We start from the raw sequence: 22,603 nt of genomic DNA, 5'->3' as shown, positions 1-22,603 counted from the left end.
GATCAGAACAGAATGAAATCTTTAGCCTGACAATAGCAAATCATTTTGTGACTTCCTCTCTTCCACTCAATTGTTTGTGTGAAGGAAAAGCACCAAATAATTTAAAAAGCTGTTATGAACATTTCTAAAGGAGCATCTCAGGTTTTTAAATCTTCAAGGAGAATTTCCCTTTGACTGACCTTTACAAAAACCCAGTTACAGAAAATCTAAAATAGAACTGCTCTTCCATTTCTCAAAACTGGGGGGGAACTAAAAAGCCAGTTAATTGCAGAGCTCCTGCTGTGTGTGGTACCTCCAGCCCCACCTCTGGTAATGCTTGAAGTATCACATGCAACAACTCTGTTACAAATTGCAACTATTTCAATGACATAGACTGGAGATGAAAGCACAACCTAGAGCAATCCCCATCTGATGCTAAACTGCAACTACTGCAGAGTTAGGAAAAGTGGCATTTCAAATGTTGTCTTGGTGCTCATGATCCACTGCCTGCTTCAGGGACTCCCATATTAAATCAGCTCACTTCACAAATCAAAATAAGTCATTTCTGACTATCACCATTGACTAGTGATGTCTGAAAATCAAGCTGCTTTCTCTACTTTATACATTACCTCCGGATATGAAGACTCCAAACTCTGAATGTAATTGGCAATTCTCTTGACAATGTACAAGGTAAAATAGAAGCAGCATGTTGCTCAACTGCTCAGTTGGATCTGGAACAATGACAGCAGTTCTAATTGCTATCTACCATTTAAATAACCAGATACTGTATGACTCTGAAGATGGAGGCTAAGGGATTAATAGGATCAAGATGCCTTTTTTGTCAGAGATACATTTCAAGCCAAACGTTTTCTTTTTAATGCCAGGGGAAGCTAGTGGTAGAGGCTCAAAAAAAACCCCACATACATAGGTTAACTTAGCCATGCTATCATCAGGATACAACTATATTCACCCTCTGGGAGATGTATTCAGGTAGGAAACAGTCTCCCTTTGGGAAAATAAAGGGTGTTTTTAATGAGTAGTTTAGGTTGCTTAAACATCTGGGATCATATATCCTTACAGTTACAATTGCAATGACCTAAGAACAAGGAGTTGCTGGACGTGTCTGAATGGGTGAAAAGTGCTCACTTAAAAAACTTCAAGTCTGGGATCCACTGACTCCTAACAGCACAGTCTCTCTCTCTCTCCTTTCCTAGGGATCATCCCCCAGAGGCAACGGAATGCAACACAGGCCTTTCAGGACATTGAAAGTGCAAATACGAAATTAGTGCTTTATTTCCTTCCTGACCCTTGGCTTGAAACATCTGCAGCTCTCTAAATCAAAAGCAAGCAGGGGGGGTGGACTAGATGATCTCTAAAGGTCCCTTCCAACCACTACCATTCTATGATTCTATTTAGCAACTTCTTCTGCCCCTACTTCATTCTGCCAGGAGATGGAGCCTGTGCTTTGATGTCACTGATGGGTGTTCCAATGACATTTGAGAACTTTTGGTTGGGCTCCTCAGGCAGCCGATGCCATTGCCCTTCATCTTGAATCTTGTCTCTAGCAGGACAAAGCCTGGCTAGTTGGAAAAGAGCTACAGGTAGAAATTTTGGTCAAAGTTAGGAAGAAAAACTAAAATGCAGGCTTCTTCACCACTGACATCTTGGATTCCTGTTCCAGATGAGCCAGTTGAGTGGGCAATCTCCACTACGGTCCTTTGAGCATGTCATAGAAGAGCAGATGGTGATGCTGTCTTAATCTCTACAATATAAGAAAAAGTTTTCAAGGTTCACCTCATGAACCCCAGGCCATGAGCATACAGTTTAGTTTTTCAGCCGAGAGCTCTGGCAGAGACAAAGTCTTTTCATCCGTCTTCAAAAAACTGGGGAAAAAATGTTGTAAGTGATTGCTTTTAGTCAATTTGGTTGTGTGATGCTCAAAGCCATGTAGTGATTGCTAAAAAAATATATCTACAAAAGGGAAGGTTTTCGAAACCAGTCCCACAAAAACTTTAATTCATCAGCTTAACCTTCATAGATTCAGTAAAAGGGAAGAGGATTCTCTGACGTCTGCCTCACCTGACAAACCTCAAGCAGTAGCAGCAATGGGTTCTGCTTTTGATAAGGTACATCAGTCTTTTTGCACGTAAAAAAACCTCTCAGGATATTCAAGTAGGATAGATGTTCATCCCACACTGTGGTGCCTCAAAATTAGTGGTATTTGGGTTTCTAAGTCAGTTGGTTTGCTTTTGAAAATCCTATGTTTCAATTTTACTCCCAAATGGCAAAACCATCAGGATGGTTAGTACTTATCAGAACTGTATCATAACATTTTATTTCAGTTTATTCATCTTTAAAATGCCCCTGAGTCCTTTCTAATATCCATCGTTATCTTTTGTGAGTTTAATGCTTAGTTATCATATCTCTGTCTTTTTGAGTCTGGAAATGGTGACAGCTAGCTCCTCTCCCCTGTTTCAAGAGAGATTATCCCTACCTGCTACAAACCTGGAAGCAAAGTGCTGATGTAAAAAAACACAGCACCAGCTGCATTCTCACTGGACACAGATTAGAAGAAAGGCTGCTTGAGGAGAAGCCCTTGAGATGTTCAGCAGCATAAGCTGCTTCTGCAGAGGAAAATGACCCTTTTGCAGCAGCTCCACAGAGGACATCCAGTCATCTGCACCCAGCACCTCTACATGTACTGAGCCATGTGATAAAGCACCGATCCAGATTGGAATTGCCTGTATATCTGCACATACAATTTCTCTGACACTTTCAGGCTCTGCTGCAGCAGAGGATAGTGAGAAATTCAGGCCTCATTCCTACCACTGCAACACTGAGGCTAAGGCCCTGTTAGTGTCCAGGCTCTAGCTTCTGCTCCATCTGATACTGAACCACATCACATTCTTTTTACACCAGGGCTGGGGTTTCCTACCTTTCCATTTAGGCATCCACCTTCAGCAGCTATGCAGGCTCCCTGGGCTAGCCTGCTTTCCTTCTCTGAGCCATGGCTTACAATGTCCGTGCTGGCAGCAGCCAGTGCTGCTGCTGCCCTGCCAAGCCCGCCATGCTGCCAGGCTCCAGCATACTCTCATTGCCCTGCTTGCATCTGACATCCAAATAAATATTTTTCCAGTTGTCTTGTCATGTCTCTACAGTCTCACAGTTACTGTTTACACCCAGTGAAGCTGCCTGCAGGGAGATGAACTGGATTGCTCCAGCCCAGGGAAGCCAAAGGCCCCAAGCATGAGGACTGCACTCAACAAAACCCAGCAAAAGGGCAGCACGTGGCAAAACCAGTAGCTGAATCAGCAGCAAATGGTAAACAACAGCTCTATACAGTGCAGTCTGACCATCTAAAGAGTCCCTAAATTAGGTCCCAGGACAAGAGAGCTGAATATGTGATTCCACTCCCTAATTTAAACATTCATATGCCAGATGATAACTGCCTATTAAACTGCAACTGGGAATCAGGAGACAAACATACTTACCTCATGCCTTATCCAACTTACCTTAAAATACATATTGCTGTCAGTGGCTTGGATTACACAAATCAGAGATCTTAACTAGAACCTGACAGCTTTTCTGGTTTGCACAAAGTCCAAGTTACAGTGGCTATCTTCCCTCCATACAGCCCACAGACAGGAGCCCTCCTTGCACCTTCATATGCCCTTTTTAGTCTACCTCCATAATTAGCACAGAACTCCTTTCCCAGGTGAAAACTTTTAGCCCCAGGCCATCAGTGCTCCCATTTAACAGCAGGGCTACAAAACACCCCAGCTAGTATAACTCACAATTGGCCTCTTCCATTTTATTTGTTGCAGCTGATCCCCTGGGAGCAGGTTGAGACCAATGGAGCTGATGTGAGCAGGGAAGGTGGCATCCTCAAAAAGCAGTCCTTGCCTCAGACACAAGGCTCGCAGGTGGTCAAAGTCCTGGTTATTAAATTTCTTCACGTTCTGGAGGCTTCCTGTTGCACCTGTTTTTTGAGAGTCCTCCTCCAGGTTCGGAGGAGAGCCGGAGGCAAACATTGGGCCCCTTTCCTATGAAGGAGAGAGATGGACCACCATTAGTTTCCTGACTCAAAGTGGTGCCTTCAAAGTGTGTTGAAAAGCAAACACCACCCAGGCCCTTCAAGAGGATTGTGGAGCAGCAGCTCACAAAACTGGGGGCAGTCACAGTGAAAAAATCCTTATTAGCTGGAAATGCCTGGGGAGAGAGTAGTCATCAAATCCCAACTGGTTTATCTTAGACCAGTGCTGTCACTGCTACAATTTCAATTTTGAGTCTTCCCTGAGGAGAGAGAGCAAAGCTGTTAGTGAGCCACTGTGTTAGCACTGAAGTACATCTGCAAAGTAAGTAAGCGTAGGAGATGGAGCAGGAGCTGCAGACACAGGCAAGGAGTGGGGTGATGCGAGCAGGGAGGCTGCTCAGAGGTAGACAGGACTCCTCTGGCCATGGATTATGCCTGTACCCACAGCATTTTTCAAGTTACTTATTTAATTTCTACAGGTGAGCTCTTAGCAGTCACTTGCTGTGAGACCAAAAGCAGGCAGAGACTTGCTTATCCTTGGGATTTGCCTCAAAGAGTCCAGATTAGGGGGGTGGCTCCCTAACAGATTATGCAGAGGCTCCACCAGACTTCCTAAAGCCTTAGGGCTGAGATGGGACCAATCCATGACATCTAGACATGGATCCCACTTGCACTAGTTCATCACTTGAGTGTGCACGAATGTCTGGGGTCTTGGAATCCAGCAGCTCATCTGGAGGCCAATGTTTAAACAGGTATGAACTGCAGATTCATGTTTAAACTGAGCAGTTTAAATATGGCATCTGTAGCTATTCCAGTCTGGAGCATGTTTGAAGATCTCTTTGTTAACGTATCTAAAGGAAAGGGGCAATTCATTTAGGAACAGCAAACATTTCACATACAGTGACACCTTAGAATGGACAAACCTGCTAATATATCCGCTGGCACACCTAGGATGCAGGAGATAAAATCTCCTGCTGTGGACTCTCTCCCTTTTATAGTCATGACAAAGCAAGACTCTTGCCATCAAAGATCTACTTCTGTTCTGAAGGGAGGCAATGTATTGTCCATGTTGATATTGGATTGTGGGATGGGAAGGCTCTTTGGACATGAGTGGAAGAAAGGCACGGGAAGGTGGAAAACTTGCATGTTAGGATGGGCAGTGGCGTCACAGCTTTAATAGAGCAATTTCATTTGTCTGACCAGAGTGGGTACATTGACATTCACTCCCCAGAGCCATGTGGATGTACACAGAGACGCACATGTGTACACCATCTCATATATATCTTCCTTCAGCTAAAAACTCCGCTATGGATTTCAGAGTTCAGAGAAGAAGCAGGAAGGTCATGCAACATGCCTTGCCTTCTGCTTCCTCCAGCACCTTTCATCATGCAAAAGTACACGTTGCTGGATCAAAATATAACTTGAAGTCAATGCTAGTTTTCATCCTTTGTTCTCATTCGCCCTCACAGAAACAAATTTTTCACTGAACTGAACTGCAATTCCTCTTTTGTTCCTTTCCTTATGAAAACGGAAGCCCCTGGTGAAGCCCTGTATTATCAGATTTCTAAGGGCAAGAGGAATCATAGAATCATAGATTGGTAGGGGTTGGAATCACTGTGAACACCTTCTCTGGCTTCTTGTATGAGAGATGCCACTGCACTTGATTTAGCGATTCCTGCCTTTAGCTCCTCGCTTCCACTTAACATGCACCTTCTCGTAAATTAGTCTTGGAAAATCCACCAAGAGCCCTTGGCAAGCCACTCCTACAGTTAATTAACTTTGCTGTGCTAATTTCTAGCCTGCAGTCACTTGGTTTCACTCTCAAGCCACTGGATGTCACAGCGCTTTTAAAAACATTTTTAAATGTTTATTTTTAATAGTTGAAAGGGCGCTTTTTTTTTTTCCTACCAAACAAACTTATCTGTACATCTGGTATGTTCCTGGTGCAGTATAAAGAGAGCAGATGGCTTCAACAAGAGCAAAGCCTCCAATTTTTATTGTGAATCATTCACTCAGACCAGCCACACTGAAGGTGTGATGTAGCTTCCCCCGGCCCCACAAATGCACACTTTTTACTTAGTGTCATCCCTTTCTAGGTACTTCAAGTCACTTGGCTTTCTAGCATTGTAACATCAGCCTAGAAAAACAAGGAGCATTGCATCTCATTGTTTTAATTAAAAGCCCCACAAAAAGATCAGATGGAATTCAGAAATCATCCTCAGCCAACAAGAAGAGAGAAAATTCCCCTTGGGCTTGCATTTTTTAATACAATGGAAATAAATCTCATGTAATGTACCATAACATGACAAGGGAATGGCTTCCTCTTAACAAATACTCATTTGAAACTGTGCCCAGGCCCTATGCATGCTAAGATCTAGTTCTTGCAACAGAGCTCCAGCAAAACTGATTACTAATTCCAAAACTCAAATTAAAACTAACAGAGCTTGAAGGCTGGGTCTGACACGCATTCCCTCTCTTATGACAGAGAACAAGAGCTTTCAGCGTGTGCGTGTGCGTGTGTGTGTGTGTGTGTGTGTGTTTAATTACGTTGTATAACATATCCGGAATAAATTAGCAACCAGACTGAAAAAAATAATACACTTAACTACTTTTCCCTTGCAGGACTAAACTCATCAGTATTGTGCACAGATACACAAGTACTTGAGGTCTGTATTGGGCCATGCCAGTGAGAGAGCAGCCCCAGCATGCTCTGTCAGCCCCCTCCTTCAGAACAGCATCCTGAGCCCTGGCTGCAGGTTGGCTCTCATGAACGCATCAACAACAGCAAAGATCACAATATCTTTTTAAACAGTGTATTGCATGCCTTGTTTTGTAACATCTTACAGTTACTGACCTTTGAGGCAAGACTTTAAAGCAAAAGAGTCAGAATGCAACGGGTCTCAGAGGCATTGCCCAATGACTTCTCTCTGCTGCTCTCTGCCACCTGACACAGGAAGAGAGGGAGGATTTCAGTCACAAAAGCTGGTTCAGACATACTGTTAAATACTGGAGAAAAACAAGAGACCAACGCTCAACTAAGGAAGCAAATTATTCTACAGGAGTTAAATATACATTTACTTAGTCCTGGGGACAGGGAGAAAAGTATCACGCCCAAATTTGCATTTACTACTCTTTTTTTGTTCCCTCTTCCTCCTAAGCAGACAAAGAACTTTCGTGTTGCTATCCGTCTCAGAGGAAGGGTCAAATGACAAAGGATGAGGGAGGCAAAGGAACAGTGGAAAAACTACAGAGAGAAGGAGAAAAAGAGACCAGGTGTGACACTTGGAAAAGATGGGAAGGGAAGGAAAATGCCTGAGGATATCAGAGCAAAAATGTTAGTGACCTCATCAGAAACAAACCCTGAGAAACCCAAGATCCCACTACGTTCTGCGTTAAACAGCTTAAAAGCCAGCAACAATGGGTGTGTCTTGTCTCCCTCCGGCATTCATTCACGAAAGATGTCAAGCAACTATTATAATCAGGTAACTCAATGGTGGCAAATGCTACTGACAGCTAATTACACATTGCATAAAGATTTATGTCAGAGTACAGCCATCATTTTCTTCAATGGCTTTTTCACTGAGTAGAAAGTGGAAATAGGCAATTAGAAACATGTGTCTGCTTCATAGCTGAACTATCCACCTTCTCCTCTCCACCAATTTTCTCAAAACATTTCCATTACACATTGTCTCAGCTGGGTTTCTGTACTTTAGGAAGAGCAGCTGAATTTTTTCAAACACTACAAAGAATACTGGAAAAGCCAAAAAGCCAGCAGCCCTTCTTCCTCTGTTTCCTTTCAAACACTCCCAACTATCAACGTTCATTTCATCTCACCCATAATATTCAATATATGCTACAGTAATGCAAATGCTCTTTCCCTCTAAGACCCTGTCATTCATGTATGTGGAGCTCTGTAAAAACTTCAGGGAGTCGGTTCTGAAATTGTCTTATAAAGAAAGAAAGCATGAGTTTATTAGCTCTCCTTGCATTCAGATAAAAACCAAATGAGATGGTGTTGCTGCTCAGCAGCTCGTCTCCAGTGACAGCAAACTGATGGGGCAGAGGAGGGACCTGAACGTGGGCATTACAAACCCCAAATAGACAACAGCTCCTTGTTCATGTAATGTGTAAAAGCCTTGACTACTTCAGAAAATCAAAACCAGAAGCCAGGCACATTGGCAAACCTCCAGGAGGCTTTTTTTCCCAGTAGCATCTTTCATGACCTTCTGCTCCAAACAGTCTGTGGAGTACTCCCTTCTGGCTATTTATTAAGTCAATTTTCTCCTTGTTTTGCATATATAGCATAAGACAGTTCCAGATACCTTTTTTCTACCTCATTTAACAGCAGCATAAAGTAACTATAAAGTCCTCCTCATCTTAAGATCTCTACTCCCACTTGATCCAATTATTTCTGACAACTTGTTGTTTTACTATGAAGCTCTTTCTAGGACGGCAAACTCATCTTTTTTTTCCCTCCAGGTAACATTAAGGATGAGGACTCTAATTTATTCTGTCTCTCCAAGACAAACCCCTCCCAACGTGTCAGTGGTGCTTATCCAGCACCATTATCTGTATTTCACCTGCTTGATCTTGTACTAAATAAAACAGCAAAGTGATGTTTTACCTGCAATGCCTCCGGTGTAACTCTCCAGCCAACACCAACAGAGTGACAGGCAGGCTGGCACTATCCCTGATCACCTTTATAGAGCAGCTTTCACCACGCCTTATGTAAACGTAACTAAGTTGAAGTCAAGTTCAAGGCCAAAAGCAAGCAGTCTGACTCAGGTATCACAGTTCCGTAATGACATCATACTGTTGGGAGATATATATATATACACATACATATGTATACATATACTTCCATTAGCGCTTCACAATGAATTGTCTATCAACCTGTGTTAGTTGACAGTTTTCTGTGGCCGTGGCTTCAGTCACAGTTATAAGAAAATAGGATTTGTTTGCACCACCCTCGCTTTCACGTTATCTGTTTCCCTCCTCACACCACCAGGAAATGCAGCAACTGTCCTGGATCCAGGCACAGCCTGGCAAGGCTCAGCACGAGACAAGTTATCAGAGCTGTGTGTCATTCTTTCTGCAGCAGTAAAAGCAGTTGATAATTTTAGGCCAATGCCTGTTAGTATTTACACTGGCCTCTTACTTAAATTCCAAATCAGTTCACTCACTCCTGTAGTTAGTTTTCTCCAGGACTGCCTAAGGAAATAAGAGTTATCCACATATTTGGAAGACCTATGGGACTACAGGTTTGTGGGTGAGTGGCTGGAAAGCTGTCTGGTGGAAAAGGATCTTAGAGTGTTAGTCAATATCTGGCTGAACACGAGCCAGCAGTGCGCTCAGGTGGCCAAGAAGGCCAATGGCATCCCAGCACATAGTGTGGCCAGCAGGACTAGGGAAGCGACTATGTTCCTGTGCCCGCTGCTGGTGAGGCCACACCTCAAATACTGTGTTGAGTTTGGTGCCCCTCACTATAAGGCACACACTGGTTTTCCTAATCTCCAATCTAGACTTCCATTGCTGCAATTTGAGGCCATTTCCTCTTGTCCTGTCACTCCTTACTTGGGAGAAGAGACTGATCTCCACTTTGCTACAACCTCCTTTCAGGTAGTTGTAGAAAATGATAAGGTATCCCCTCAGGCTCCCCTTCTCCAGGCTGAACAATCCCCGCTCCCACAGCTGCTCCTCAGAAGACTTGTTCTCTAAACTCTTCACTGCTTCACTGAACATCACATTGCACATAGGACACACTCCAGTGTCTTTCTGGATATCAGGAAAAACTTCATCATTAAGAGTTGTTAGACACTGGCATGGGCTGCTTGGGGAGTGGTAGAGTCACCGTCCCTGGAGATATTTTAAAATATATGTAGATGAGTTGCTGAGGGACATGGCTTAGTGGTGGACCTGACAGTGATAAGTTAGAGGTTGGACTTGATGATCTTAAAATTCTTCTCCAATCAAAACGATTCTATGATTCTATGACTGGCCTCTGTTATCCTAAAGCCCAAAGCCAAAGAATTAAAGAGTATCTAGCAAAAATATAGGAAGCAGGGGGTTACTTCATTTTTGAGAGACTAAACTGAGATAGTCAAGAGGCCCAAAGTTCAAAGGAATGTGTGCAGTATATTCTCAGGAACAAGTTCTCCGGCAGCAATCTCAAGTGTATTTCTATAGTGTGTAAACATGGTTTTGAAGAAAAGGCTCTTGGCATCCTGGTGGACAGCTAGCTGAACAAGAGCCAACAATGTGCCCTTGTAATAAGGCAAACCAACAGCATCCTGGGCTGCATGAGCTACAGCATAGCCAGTGGGTCAAGGCAGGGGATTCTTCCCCTTTGCACATCAGTCTCTGCAGCACTATGTCCAGTTTTGGGCAAGAGGGTCCCTTCTCAGAGAACTATGCTTCACTGTTTCTGGAGCTGCAGGTCATGCAGCATCTCATGCTGCAGTATCCCACCTGGCTTCAAGCTGTCTGGTCTGCATGGAAATGGGACACAGCAGTGGCAGCATGGAAGACCACAGCAGTTGCAAGGGTCACCTGAAGATCTGCATCGTTAGTTCATTTTATTAAGCACTGTGCTAAGGCCCCACTGCTGACAATATCTGAGCTAGCAAGAGGAAAACCAACTCAAGATGTGGCTGCATGTACTCATAAGGTTAGGTGCTTAGCCCAATAAATTGCTCTCTCTTTTTCAAGCTACCACAGCTTATTCATTGAAAAAAAATATTACTCTGTGGTGACCATTCATTAAGTTTAGATTGGTGATTAACAGAAAAAACTTAAGAATGCATAGTTCTTTCCTTACCCAAAGAGAATCACCTGGGCTCAGAAATTTCTTCAGAACAAGACTTTCTGGTGTGACTGCACTGTTTTTGAGGTGGAATGCCAGCAGCTCCCATAGCAGCTGGTCCCTAGGAGCTGGGGAGATGAGAATGTAAAAGTGCTCGTGAAATAGACAGTTTGCTTCTTCATCAATGTTTACTTTAGTTCTGTGGGTCTAAAAGCTGTGTACTGCATTCTGCCTACTGACATTTCAGGGCTTTCATTTCCTCATGAGATCTCAACATTTAGCAAACGGTAATAGGAAATACATCTGTGCAAATTAGAGCAAAACCTGCCCCAGAGAGCAAAATAAGTGCAGTTTTCCTTTAAGAGACATCTTCCACAACAGCTACATAAATAAAAGCTGATTGCATCAGAAGCGGGGAGCAAAGATTTCCTTCTTTGCAGGAAAGGAGCTCTGGGGTGATAAATGCCAGCGCTGCTAGCTCATCTGACAGCACGCATGCTGTTAATCGCCTCCTCTCTGGGGAAACGGCAGGTATATTCCCCTCCAGGTACGGTGATTCATTGTCTGGAACTGATATCTCTGCTTAAATGGTGGATTAACATGATTTAAGAAATATTCATGGCAAAGTTGATTAGAAAGCACCATCACCAACCTGGCAGGAGATTTCAGTTATTGCAGCATGACACCATTTTGAGATTGTCAGCTTTTCTGCAGAAGGCTGTATTGATGTGTCCATTTTCACAGTGGCTCCAGAGAAGGCAACCCAGAAGTCTGAGGGATTTATGCACAGTAATGAGCCTTTGGATTATTTGCTCTCCTAAGTGTCTGTGGAATCCTACAGGGGAAAAAAAAATAATAAAGAGGCATTTAAGAGAAAGGCAGAGTGCTGTGCACTGGGAGAGCAGGAATGGTTCCTGCTAGAGGCACCCTGTGAGATTGTGGCAGGTGTAACATTGCCCTGACTTGAGGTTTGCTTTTGAAGAGCAAGGACATTAATCCACCTCAGGGTAGCTGTGCAGTTTAATCCACTCATGAGTAAAGATGCTGAGAGATCAGTGGAAACTCAAAACTGCTTCTGTGCTGTCACCTACCACCTCACGGCTGTTAAAAGCACAAATAAAGGAGGGCCCCTACACTTGGGACCAGTAGCTGCCGTGCATTCCTTCCTCTGGTCCAGTAGGCATTGGGATCAAAGGACAGATACCAAGAAGTGCTGCTGAACCCATGTGTTCTGTGAACTTGGCAAGGTTTGCGAGGTCTCAGCTGGCACCACAAAATTTCACTTATTTGGGGATTTAACAAACCTTTATTCCTTTCCTGCCCTGGAATAAAAATACACACAAAAACCCACACAAATCTGGGGCTTCTTTTAAAAGAGATTTTAAATGAAATACATTTATCTTGTCCCCTGTTTGGCCAGGTTTCCTGAGGGCAGCCTGCTCTTCTATATAGCCAGCAGCCTCTCTGAAGCAGAGAGTTTTATGTCATCTTTTTGGGGAGCGGGGAGGGGAGGAAAGAGAACAGCATAATTTTGCCCAAGTACTGGTGGAAGCTTTGGCATTAAGAAAGGCAACTCTCCGCACTCCACCCACAGAGCTTATGTGCTGAAGTATTAAAATTGCTATCTTTTGCAACATTTCAGACGTATGTCTTCGTTTCTTTTTTCCACTGCTTTTACCCCTATGAAGATCTCACACTTTTTAGCAGAAATACTCATAATTTATACCATGGTAAATAAAAGAAACAGGTTGAGAATTTTTTCAGGGTAGTGAACAGCACTATGTTTTGTGTAAAGGAGGAATCTTCCTCCAATCAACTTTGCATTTGCTGCAGTGATTTGGCCTCCCACTGCTTTTGCATTACAGGACTAATGGAAGAACACTATCAATGCCTCCCATTTCCTCATTCATAATGTTGTATATAGGTCAAGTGTTACCGTTTATTAGCTTCTCTTAGGCGAGATGCAGGGAGACTATGAATAACATTATTCATCAGACAATCTCCTTTGCTCTGTGTTTATGCACTCATATTTCTGGCAGGATCTGCCCTCCTAAAAGTACAAACTTTTATGAGTATATAAACTACCAGGCAAATAGCAAAGTCCTACTTGAACATCTGTTTTTACCCAGACCTCACCCACGAGCTGCCCCTCAGTGCAAATTCACCATGAGCCACAGCACTTTGCCATATTCACATATGAATCATTTTACTCATAAATGAAGCACAACTGCTGTTGGAGTGAAATGTGGCAGCTGCTTAACAGTGCATAATGAATCCACACAGTTAGATCCTACTGCCATTTGAGGGAGAGGGGATTTGATGTGAAAAATATATCTCTCTGGAGACCTATTTTCAGAAGAAATATTCGCCAACTTCAGACTACAGGGAGAATTCTTCAAGAATAAAAATAAAAGAAGAAAAAAAACCAGGCAGCCTGCTACTGACACCCATATTAGTACTAGAATTTCCCAGTGGAATGTTTTTCCTTCAGAAAAATGCCAATCTGTCCAACATGAAAGTCACCAGCAATGAATTTTCACCCTGAGAGAGACACAATACATTTCAATAATGCCACTAGGGTCCATTTTGATTTTGGAGTAGTCTCCTATTTTTGGTTATGAAAACCCCATCACTTCAGGATCAACTCTGTATTAACCAAAAGGTTTAACATTGCAATGTAAAAAAGATTCCAAGTGTTAGTGCAGTAGCTCACTACATTCAATCTGACATTAGTTTTCAGAAAGTGGCTTCCCAGGTGTCCTTGTTTCATCCGGGACAGAGTTCATTTTCTTCATAGCAGCTGATACAGCGCTCTATTTTGGATTTAGTGAGAATAACGTTGATAACACACTGATGGTTTGGTTGTCGCTGAGGGGCATTTATCCTAAGTCAAGGAATTTTCAGTTACCCAGACTCAGACAGTGAGGAAGTGCACAAGAAGCCGTGAGGGAATATGGCCAGGAAAGCCAACACAAACTAGTCAAAGGGCTGTTCCATACAACAGAACTTCTATACTTGTTCAGTATAGAAACTGAGGGATGTTGGCCAGGAGGAGCTAATCGCTGCTCAGGGGCTGGCTGGGCACTAGTCAGCAGGTGGTGAGCAATGGCATTGTGTATTACTTGTCTGTCTTGGGGTTTGTTTCTCTTTGTGAGAGAGAATTCTTTCTTTGTGTTTCTATTATTATTATTATTGTTATGTTTTCTTTTATTTAATTATTCAACTGTTCTTATCTCAACCCATGAGTTTTGCACTGCATGGGGAGGAGTGAGCTAGCAGGTCTATGATGTTGTCAGCAGGGCTTAAACCCCAACACAAGGAAATTTAGAACTTTATTTTTCATTTGAATGATGAACAGAATATGAAAGCACTTTGAATGTACTCAAGAGTTACACAACTGAAAGCCCAGTTTGGGCCCACAACAGGTAGCACTGAAACTATGAGAATGAGCCCATCCCATCATCGTGAGTAATACTGAAGCATTTTTTTAAACAGAGCTATCGTGGTATTGCCCTTGCAGGTGATATAGATACCCTTTCATCTGGTCATAGCAGTGCTGTTTTGCTTTACCAGACTTTGCAAGTAACTGCTCTGTAAGGTAAGTGCATGAAGTACACAAAGGAGCATTTTGACACTGTCAGCATTTGCCCCTCATCTACTTCTTCACACACAGGTTTTGAGTTCCATGAAACAGCAGGGCCAGACCTTTATGGAGGGTGCATCAAAATGAAGTTCTTTTTCCCATCAGCATGGTAGCCCTTGTTTGGCATTTCTGTGTCCAGCCCTTGTTAAAGCCCGTAGGCATGAGATAATGTATTACACGCTTTTGTTTTGTTTTGGGTTCATTGTGAACAGATTGTAACAGTCTCATGTTTGTTTGTTTCTCAGAAACATTCTTGCTATCCTCTAATGAATCTTTGGCCTGCAGATCATTCACAGAGTGTTTACTAGAAACACTTGCAGTTCACAGTTCCCGCCTCAGGTTTTTCTGACTAGTGGTATATATTGCACAGCACAGCTTCTTCTTCCTTGACATCTTGTCAGTTGTAAGGTGCCAACAAGGATGTGCTGCCAGTATTCTAGGCAGATAGGCGACTTTTTCTCCACCCTTCCTCCTTGCTCCCACAAAACATCCAACACCTAGAGATAGGCTGCAATTTGAGACAAGCCAGATAGCCGCTCCAGTATTCCATGTTCTTCAGCATACACTCAAAACTTGAAAATAGCATTACTGTCCAAATCAGGGCAGTGGGAGAATAGGGATCTGATGCTAATTACGGCAAACCCTAGTGGTGTCGTAGTGAAATGAGCTGTCTGGAGGTCACAGACGTAACATCCTAGCCTTGTCCTGCACTTCTGGAGCTTCTACACCACAGAGGAAGTGCTTTGTACTCTGATGGTGTTGGCAATCATTCAAATATATTGATTCTGTGAAAAGAAATCATGAGAATAGACAAAGTGATTTAATTTCTCATATTAGCACTCTCATCAGCAAATGCCTGGAAGTTTAAAAGACAGGGCTCCACAGAAATATGTTTTTGACATTAAAAAAAAGCCAGAAAGCAGATGTTTTTGATGACTCTGGCTTCATCTTCTCTTCATCTGGCAGAAGTGACCTGTCCAAAAACACATACCTCCAAGGCACATAGCGGTTTAAAAAACATGACTCTCTCAAAAGATGATGGAGAGTATGCCAAGAGATAAAAACCTGCTTGTAATGTCTGACCATTTTGTATCAGTTACCATGTTAGGTAAGACAGGCAAAGGTCTTTCTGCCTCCAGGACAGGGCAACAAGCAGTTCTCCTTGCAAGCACCATGGGCCATAGGCACAAGGCTCCCAGGATCATGTTGTGTTTCCCTGGAATACACAGGTGCCTAAAACAGGTGTCTGTAGCATGTGGATAAATTCTGAAGGTACCCCACTGCAACCAGGACTTACCATCCATTTCTCTTGATCACTGACACTCCACAGTTCCTGTCACAACTGCTGGGCTCAAACTCATTCCCATCCCACAGCATCTCTGCTTGGTGTAAGATGAACAGCAGCACAAGGTGGAGTGTGGATCTTGTTATTCAGCTGCTGCTAGAGCTTTCTGTGGAAAAAAAAGACCACAAAACAATCCATGCTTTGTATCCCCTCTCTCTAGAGACCCGTTTAGTCTCTCCCTAAGAGTCGTGTTTTCTCATCCTGATGACTCTAAGCTTGCTCATCTGACTGACAAGTGAAAAACAAAACACCACCCGTAAAGAAGGCAGTTCAGCTTATTTATAAAATCACAGAATCATTACAGTTGGAAAAGACCTTTAAGAGCGAGTTCAACCACTAACCTAACACTGCCAAGCCCATCACTAAACTAAACCATGTCCTTCAGCACCTCATCTACTCATCTTTTAAATATCCCTAGAGATAGTGACTCTACCACCTCCCTGGGCAGCCTGTTCCAATGCTTAATAACTCTCTTGGTGAAAAAGTTGTTCTTAGTCTCCAGTCTATCACCCCCCCAGTGCAATTTAAGCCTATTTCCTCTTCTCCCATCATTCATTACTTGGGAGAAGAGATTGACTCCCACCTCACTACAGTCCCCTTTCAGGTAGTTGTAGAGAGTGATCACATCTCTCAGCCTCCTCTTCTCCAGGCTAAACATCCTCAGCGTCCTCAGCTGCTCCTCATAAGAGTTGTTCTCCAGACTTTTCATTATCTTTGTTGCCTATCTCTGGACACTCTCCAGCACCTCAAAGTCCTTCTTGTAGTGAAGAGCCCGACACTGAATACAATATTCAAGGTGCAGCCTCACCAGTGCCAAGTACAGGAGGACAATCACATCCCTGGTTCTGCTGGCCACACTGTTCCTGACACAAGCCAGGATGCCAGATTCAGCCAGCTGTCAATTAACACTCCCAGGTCCTTTTCTGCCAGGCAGCTTTCCACACACCCTGTCACAAGCCTATAAGGCTGCGGGAACTGGGGCTGTTTAGTCTGGAGAAGAGGAGACTGTGAGGAGATCTTATTAACATTATTTATAAACATCTAAAGAGTGGGTGTCAGGAGGTTGGGACATCCCTTTTTTCTGTAGTAGCTAGCAACAGAATAAGGGGTAATGGGATTAAGCTGGAACACAAAAAGTTCCACTTAAATATAAGAAAAGACTATTTCACTGTTCAGGTGAGGGAGCCCTGGCACAGGCTGCCCAGAGGGGTTGTGGAGTCTCCTTCCTTGGAGGTCTTCGAGACCCACCTGGACATGTTCCTATGCGACCTGATCTAGGTGAACCTGCTTCTGCAGGGGGGTTGGACTAGATGATCTCTAAAGGTCCCTTCCAACTCCTACCATTCTATGATTCTATGATTCTAAGTGCAGGACTCAACACTTGGCCTTGTTGAACCTCATGCAATTGGCCTTACTAAGGATGCGTTCAATCCCCTCATCCAGATCATTGTCAAAGATGTTAAACAGAACAGGCCCCAGTACTGAGCCCTTGGGAACACCACTGTTGACTGGCTTCCAACTGGATTTAACTCCATTCACCACCACTCTCTGGGCCCAGCCATCTAGACAGTTTTCCAACTGTTGCAGAGTAGGTCCATCCAAGCTGTGGGCAGACAATTTCTCCAGAAGAATAAATTCTTGAGACTATACCTGTGCAGCAATGTTCAGCAGTGTTGCTTCATCTCAAACCAAAGGAGAATATGAAATCTCATTTGAAAGGCATGAGGAAAAGCTCCAGATAGAAACATCCTTCTCCAGGAATCAAGAATTTTGCTGCTGAGAGCTGCAGTCAAGGGAACAGGAAAGAAGCAACAAGATTTTGCAGATACAATTTAGGGGTTTACCTGGATGAACTCATATTAGCAGTACAGACTACAGCAGTACAGAAGGGAAGAGTGTTTGTTCTTTTGCAGTATGGCTCTGGTGGATGCTCTAGTGCCTAGGACACATGAATGACTCAAGTCCATCCAAGCTGAAAGAGAATCAAAGACCATGCGGTAAAGGTCTAGAGAGCGAGTAAAGAATTTAAGGCACAGAATCCAGTGGTGTCCTCTCTAGAGCAGGCATCCTGAGCAGCATAGCATCAGGACTCAGCCTGGACTCAGACATACAAATGACAAAATGCCTGAGATGTAGAGACCTGTCCTCCCTAAATTCTTCTTTCTAAGAACTGCAAGGGGCCAGCTGTGACCTGGATGAACAAGTATGTCAGGATATGCCACTGCAGCACCCTTGAAAAGAAAGAGTTTATGTTTTCTCTCATTTTCCAGCTTCTTGTCACATGCCTGTGGTGTGTCAGGCATGCCAGCTGACATGCTGTTTCCCATGCTGGCCCTTGACTGTAACCTCTTTCCACACACTGTGCTGGCAGCAGGCTCCCATTATGTGCCTGAGCAGCTCCAGCCCTCAGCTCTTTTGTCAGGATGACAGTCTCTTCTCAGAGCTGCATAACACACTTTGATAAGGCAGGTCTGCTCTCCTGGCTCTGTGCTATCAGTACAAAGAACAATGAGGATTGGTACTATAGCTGAGGTATTAATTAAATACCTTAAATAGATAGATAAGGCATTTAGCTAGGGCTCGGTGAAAGTAGGGAGACCAAGATACCAGCACAGAGAACAGCATTAGGTCCCTAGCGAATATTTCCGACACTTTCCATTGACATTTTAACTAATGTTCTTCCCTGATTACCTATATTCTACAATGTATTAAGGAAGAACATCACAGATTGATTTTAACTTTTCCAGTCAAACTACTCTGTATTTTTAAACACCTCCCTCTTCTTGGGGGAGGAGGAAGGGGAGGACTAAACCCAGGAAAACTTCTGTGGTCAAGCACAGGAGGCTATGGGTGACAGTCAAAAACCATAACAGAAACAGAGTCAAAATACAGAAAAAGAATACAAGCTGAAGGGCAAAGCCTCAGATATTTTATAGAGGATCACTTCTGTGAAAATTATTCAAACCAGTAGAAAAGTGTAAAATACAAGGCAACGCCCAAAAGAAAAGAGGAATGCACTAAGAGTGGACAAGGCACAGCAAGACTGGCCTCAGTGTGGGATGGACTTGGACATGGTTACTCCCCATTGAGGTAAGCAAAATCAGTACAATAGCATGCTGAGAAGCTTCTAGGAGAGTCTGAAAATAGTCTGGAAAACAACACGATAGTGCCTCTGTTCCTGCTGCATTTTAGTTTCAACTGTTTCTGGAACAGAACACATTCATTTTAAATTTGGTGACCATATTAGAAACTCCCCGATCAAATCACTAATCTCACTATACTAGCAGGGTTTAAGATGGAGTAAGAGCTGGATTAGAAGCTGTCATATTCTCCCTCAGCCCATTTGATGCAACAAGCCTCGTCCTTCTCCCAGTCATCTAATTTTCTTCAGCTACTCTGATGCTGCTGAGGCACACATGCAGAAAGGGAGCAAGTATGGAGCAGAGCTCAGTGAAGCAGCTCTCTTGACTCACTAATAGAAAAGAAAAGGCATCCTAACATCTCCCAAGAACAAATCAGGGACCTTGACTCTGTTACAGCAAACCATCAAATGTTTGTTCTCCAGAGTAAGAAGATGAGATGTTTTGAACTTAAAAACAATCAATGCTGGAACCTCTTTCTGCTGTCATATTGTGTTCACTAATGTGGGATAAGAGACAATATAAAATCAAGCCCCTCATTTACCGCACCCAAGATAAAACTCTGTATAAGCATGTGTGCGATGTGCTGAAATGAAGACTAAGCTATTTCTCTCCTGCAGTCTGAATTTCGATTACTGAGTTTGTTGCAGTGTACTGAGACCAGGCCTCAGTAGCCATTTGCTGGAGAATCAAACTATAATGTGTTTGACCCAATATATATCCTGGTGAGTGACAGAGAATGGTATTGAGGAGGAAATACTGCAGGCTGTGATGGATCGGATTCCTAGAACAAAGAATTACTTTTCTCTTCTCTACTCCCTTTATATCCTCCTGCCAAAACACTGAGAATGGTCCTATTAACTGTGGGATACAGAGAGCATTGCAGCATCTTGCAAAGAAGTCACAAAGACAGGTTTCATATCAAATAACTGGACTGAGAGAGAGAGAGAGAAAGAAGAGGACACTGCATTGCTGGGAGATAAAAACTGAAATTAATATAGCATGGATGCCCCATTCTGCAGCTTCTTTGGGGCCCACAGGCTGCTATTTATTATGTGCGTACAATGCTTCATACAATAAGACTTTGATCCTTGACTGGAGCTTCTAGGAACTCTATAATCCAAACAGTAATAACAAACAATTATTCCCTGTTGGAATGATGAATGATTAAAACCATTTTATTGTGTTCTATCAATTTGGTGTATTAAAAACACAGGGAAAATTCAGAACAGTTAATCTTTAATTGTTTTTTTTATTAACCAAACTGGCTTAATAAATCTCTGGGCATTTTCTTAATGAGCACAGTTATGTGCTGTGGCAAAGCCAAGTGATTATCATAAAAACAATGTTTTGTGAAGATTTCTATGCCTTTGTTTTACTTGAGATGTTACCAAGCCTGCAACACAGGCCACAGAGGTACAGTGTGGATGTATAATCACTTTTTTAAGTCTTCCTCCTTTGATGTAGGCACCCTTTGCCCTTTTTGCAACTATCAATCACCAGTGGCAGTTTAGAGGCAGATTAAACCCTTTTATCTCATTCAACACCAGACAATAACAACTCTTTGTCACTACAGTGGACCACACTCACGTCTGTGGCTAGGACTGCCAGGGCTGTGCCTTACCATTTGTTTTGTTGGCACCAGGAGGAGTTTGAGCTGTGTTGCTTTATACCCTGTTGTGTTTGTCAGAACTCCAGAGACAAAATTTTATCAGTGAAACATTTACACAGAGACAATCTAAAGCAGAATCAGCAAGCATTTAGTTGTAAAATCAATTATCATTTATAATTCAAGAATCCATCTCAGAAACATATCTAAAATTCTTGTTTTCTCTAACCACAGATTGACTTGAAGCCTGGATTTCTGCATAAAACCATGCACAACTGCCTACTGGCTTCAGGGTCTTACCCCAGTCCCACTGACTTTAACAGAATGATTCAACAATTTCAATGTACCTTGGAGCACAGCTTTTGGGACAAGGCAGCAGCAACCTAGCCCTGCCTTGGGGTTAATGGCCACATCATGAACAAGCCATGGACACTGAGGCTTCATTCCTGCTGTTAAATACAACAAAAGACATCAATGGCCTGAGTCTGACCCTAAAGTCAAGTGGCGTGTGACCATACCACAAGAGAAAGGAATCTGATCCAGGCTGGCAGAGGGTTAGTCATCTGGTAAATAATTGTGCTTCTTTGCTATCCAGCAAAAACAACCTTTCAGAGTTAGCTTCAGACCTGAAGAAAAGGTTCAGACCTGAATGTCTCCCTGCTGCCTTTCATTTGCATCTATATCAATAGGTCTAACACAAGATGCTACAACTCCTTACCAGCCTGACTTTGCTTTTCGTTTTCACCATTCTTCTCTGTCACTTCCTTAATGCCTGCCCTCACATCTTGATCTGCCCAAAGCCTTTTGTTAAAGTGTGTGTCAAAAGTACTTGAAAGGTAAATATTTGCAAAGGTTGACTGACTCTACCTGCTGACTATTACCTGGGGTTGCGTTCCTAACGGATACTGAGTCAAGTGTCACGAATGCACAGAAAAGTTGTGTTGGTGTCATCATCTGCAGTAAGGACTGTACTGTGGTGCCCAAAGAAGAATTGTAGCTAATGCAACACCCAGAAAGCCTCATAAGGACCAAAACAAACACCAGGCTTCAGCCTGAGTTCAGATTTGGCTCAGACGTGGATATGTTTACTCTTGACTGAGTAAACCACTTACAAATCCTTCCATTAAGCCCTGTGATAGATAGCAGGGCAGGGCCACAGAGTGTTCTGCCCCAAAGTCACACCATGTCTAAACTCCACCCTTGCAGATAATTGAGCATCTCCCGTGGATTTCTCTATCTCTTCCCGCAGTGATCAAGAGGATGTATTGCCAGGAGATGCCTGAGTAGTGGCAGTCTGAGAGTGCCCTTCACAATGGCAACAGCAGGTAGTTCAACAAGACTGTGGACATACCCATTTGAAAGACAGGTTAATGGGTTGGCATTCCATTAAAGTGGTTTATAATCCCTCTCTTGTTTTTCTGAGGAATTATCTTTCCTCTTTTTCAAAGGCTTTGGGTTTTTTCCAGGTTCCTGCTACTTTCGTGTTACTTTTCTACAAATGTGCTTCTAAATAATACTGCTGGCAAGAATATTTTCAGATATAGCATTCTGAGCAAACCTTTCAATCACAGAAAATACACACAGAAAACAGACTGAGAGCTGTGAGTACTAAGTCACTGAAAATAGACCAAGTTTCTGTCATTCAGGTGAAAAGACACATCAACAGATTAGTACGGTGTCCAGTTTGTATCTAACAAGATGCAAAAAACTTTACTAGGAACAGTCCTCATTAGAGAAGACATTCATACCAAAACAAATCATCCCCTTCCACCTGTTTGTGTTTTTTTTCTGCTAAAAGTGAAGAAACAATATGTGACAGATGCTGACAACTTTGCTTAGGGTGCTTCAGCAAGATACTTGGATATGGCAAGGCAATGCACAGACCAAAAAGCTATCCCTTTTGAAAGAAGCTGGAGGAAAGTCCACTGCTATAATTAATCAATAAGCAGACCACAGCTGTTTCTTCCTACTTCTGGATCTCAAGGCACAGACCAACTACTAAGGATTTTAATGACATTATTTTTAGTAGCACAAAACATGTAAAGGTCACAT

The 22,603-nt window shown here is 43.0% G+C and overlaps 1 protein-coding gene across 1 annotated transcript in view; it reads right to left on the bottom strand.

Annotated features, from left to right (window-relative positions):
- The window catches only part of LOC104555084 (calpain-13), a 47,558-nt gene extending 38,886 nt beyond the window's left edge, over window positions 1–8,672 (bottom strand). Inside the window, exons 1-2 of the mRNA XM_061990367.1 lie at window positions 8,637–8,672; window positions 3,774–4,022 (exon numbers count right to left, since the gene is read on the bottom strand). Coding sequence (XP_061846351.1) covers window positions 3,774–4,010 — 237 coding nt within the window. The 5' untranslated portion in view covers window positions 4,011–4,022; window positions 8,637–8,672. The remainder of the gene's footprint in view (window positions 1–3,773; window positions 4,023–8,636) is intronic.
- Window positions 8,673–22,603: the final 13,931 nt, after the last annotated feature.

This window comes from Colius striatus, chromosome 2 (assembly GCF_028858725.1).
Source record: "Colius striatus isolate bColStr4 chromosome 2, bColStr4.1.hap1, whole genome shotgun sequence".
Classification (NCBI taxonomy): domain Eukaryota; kingdom Metazoa; phylum Chordata; class Aves; order Coliiformes; family Coliidae; genus Colius; species Colius striatus.
Note: the sequence above shows the minus strand (reverse complement) of the source record. Positions and strands in the feature narration are given on the sequence as shown.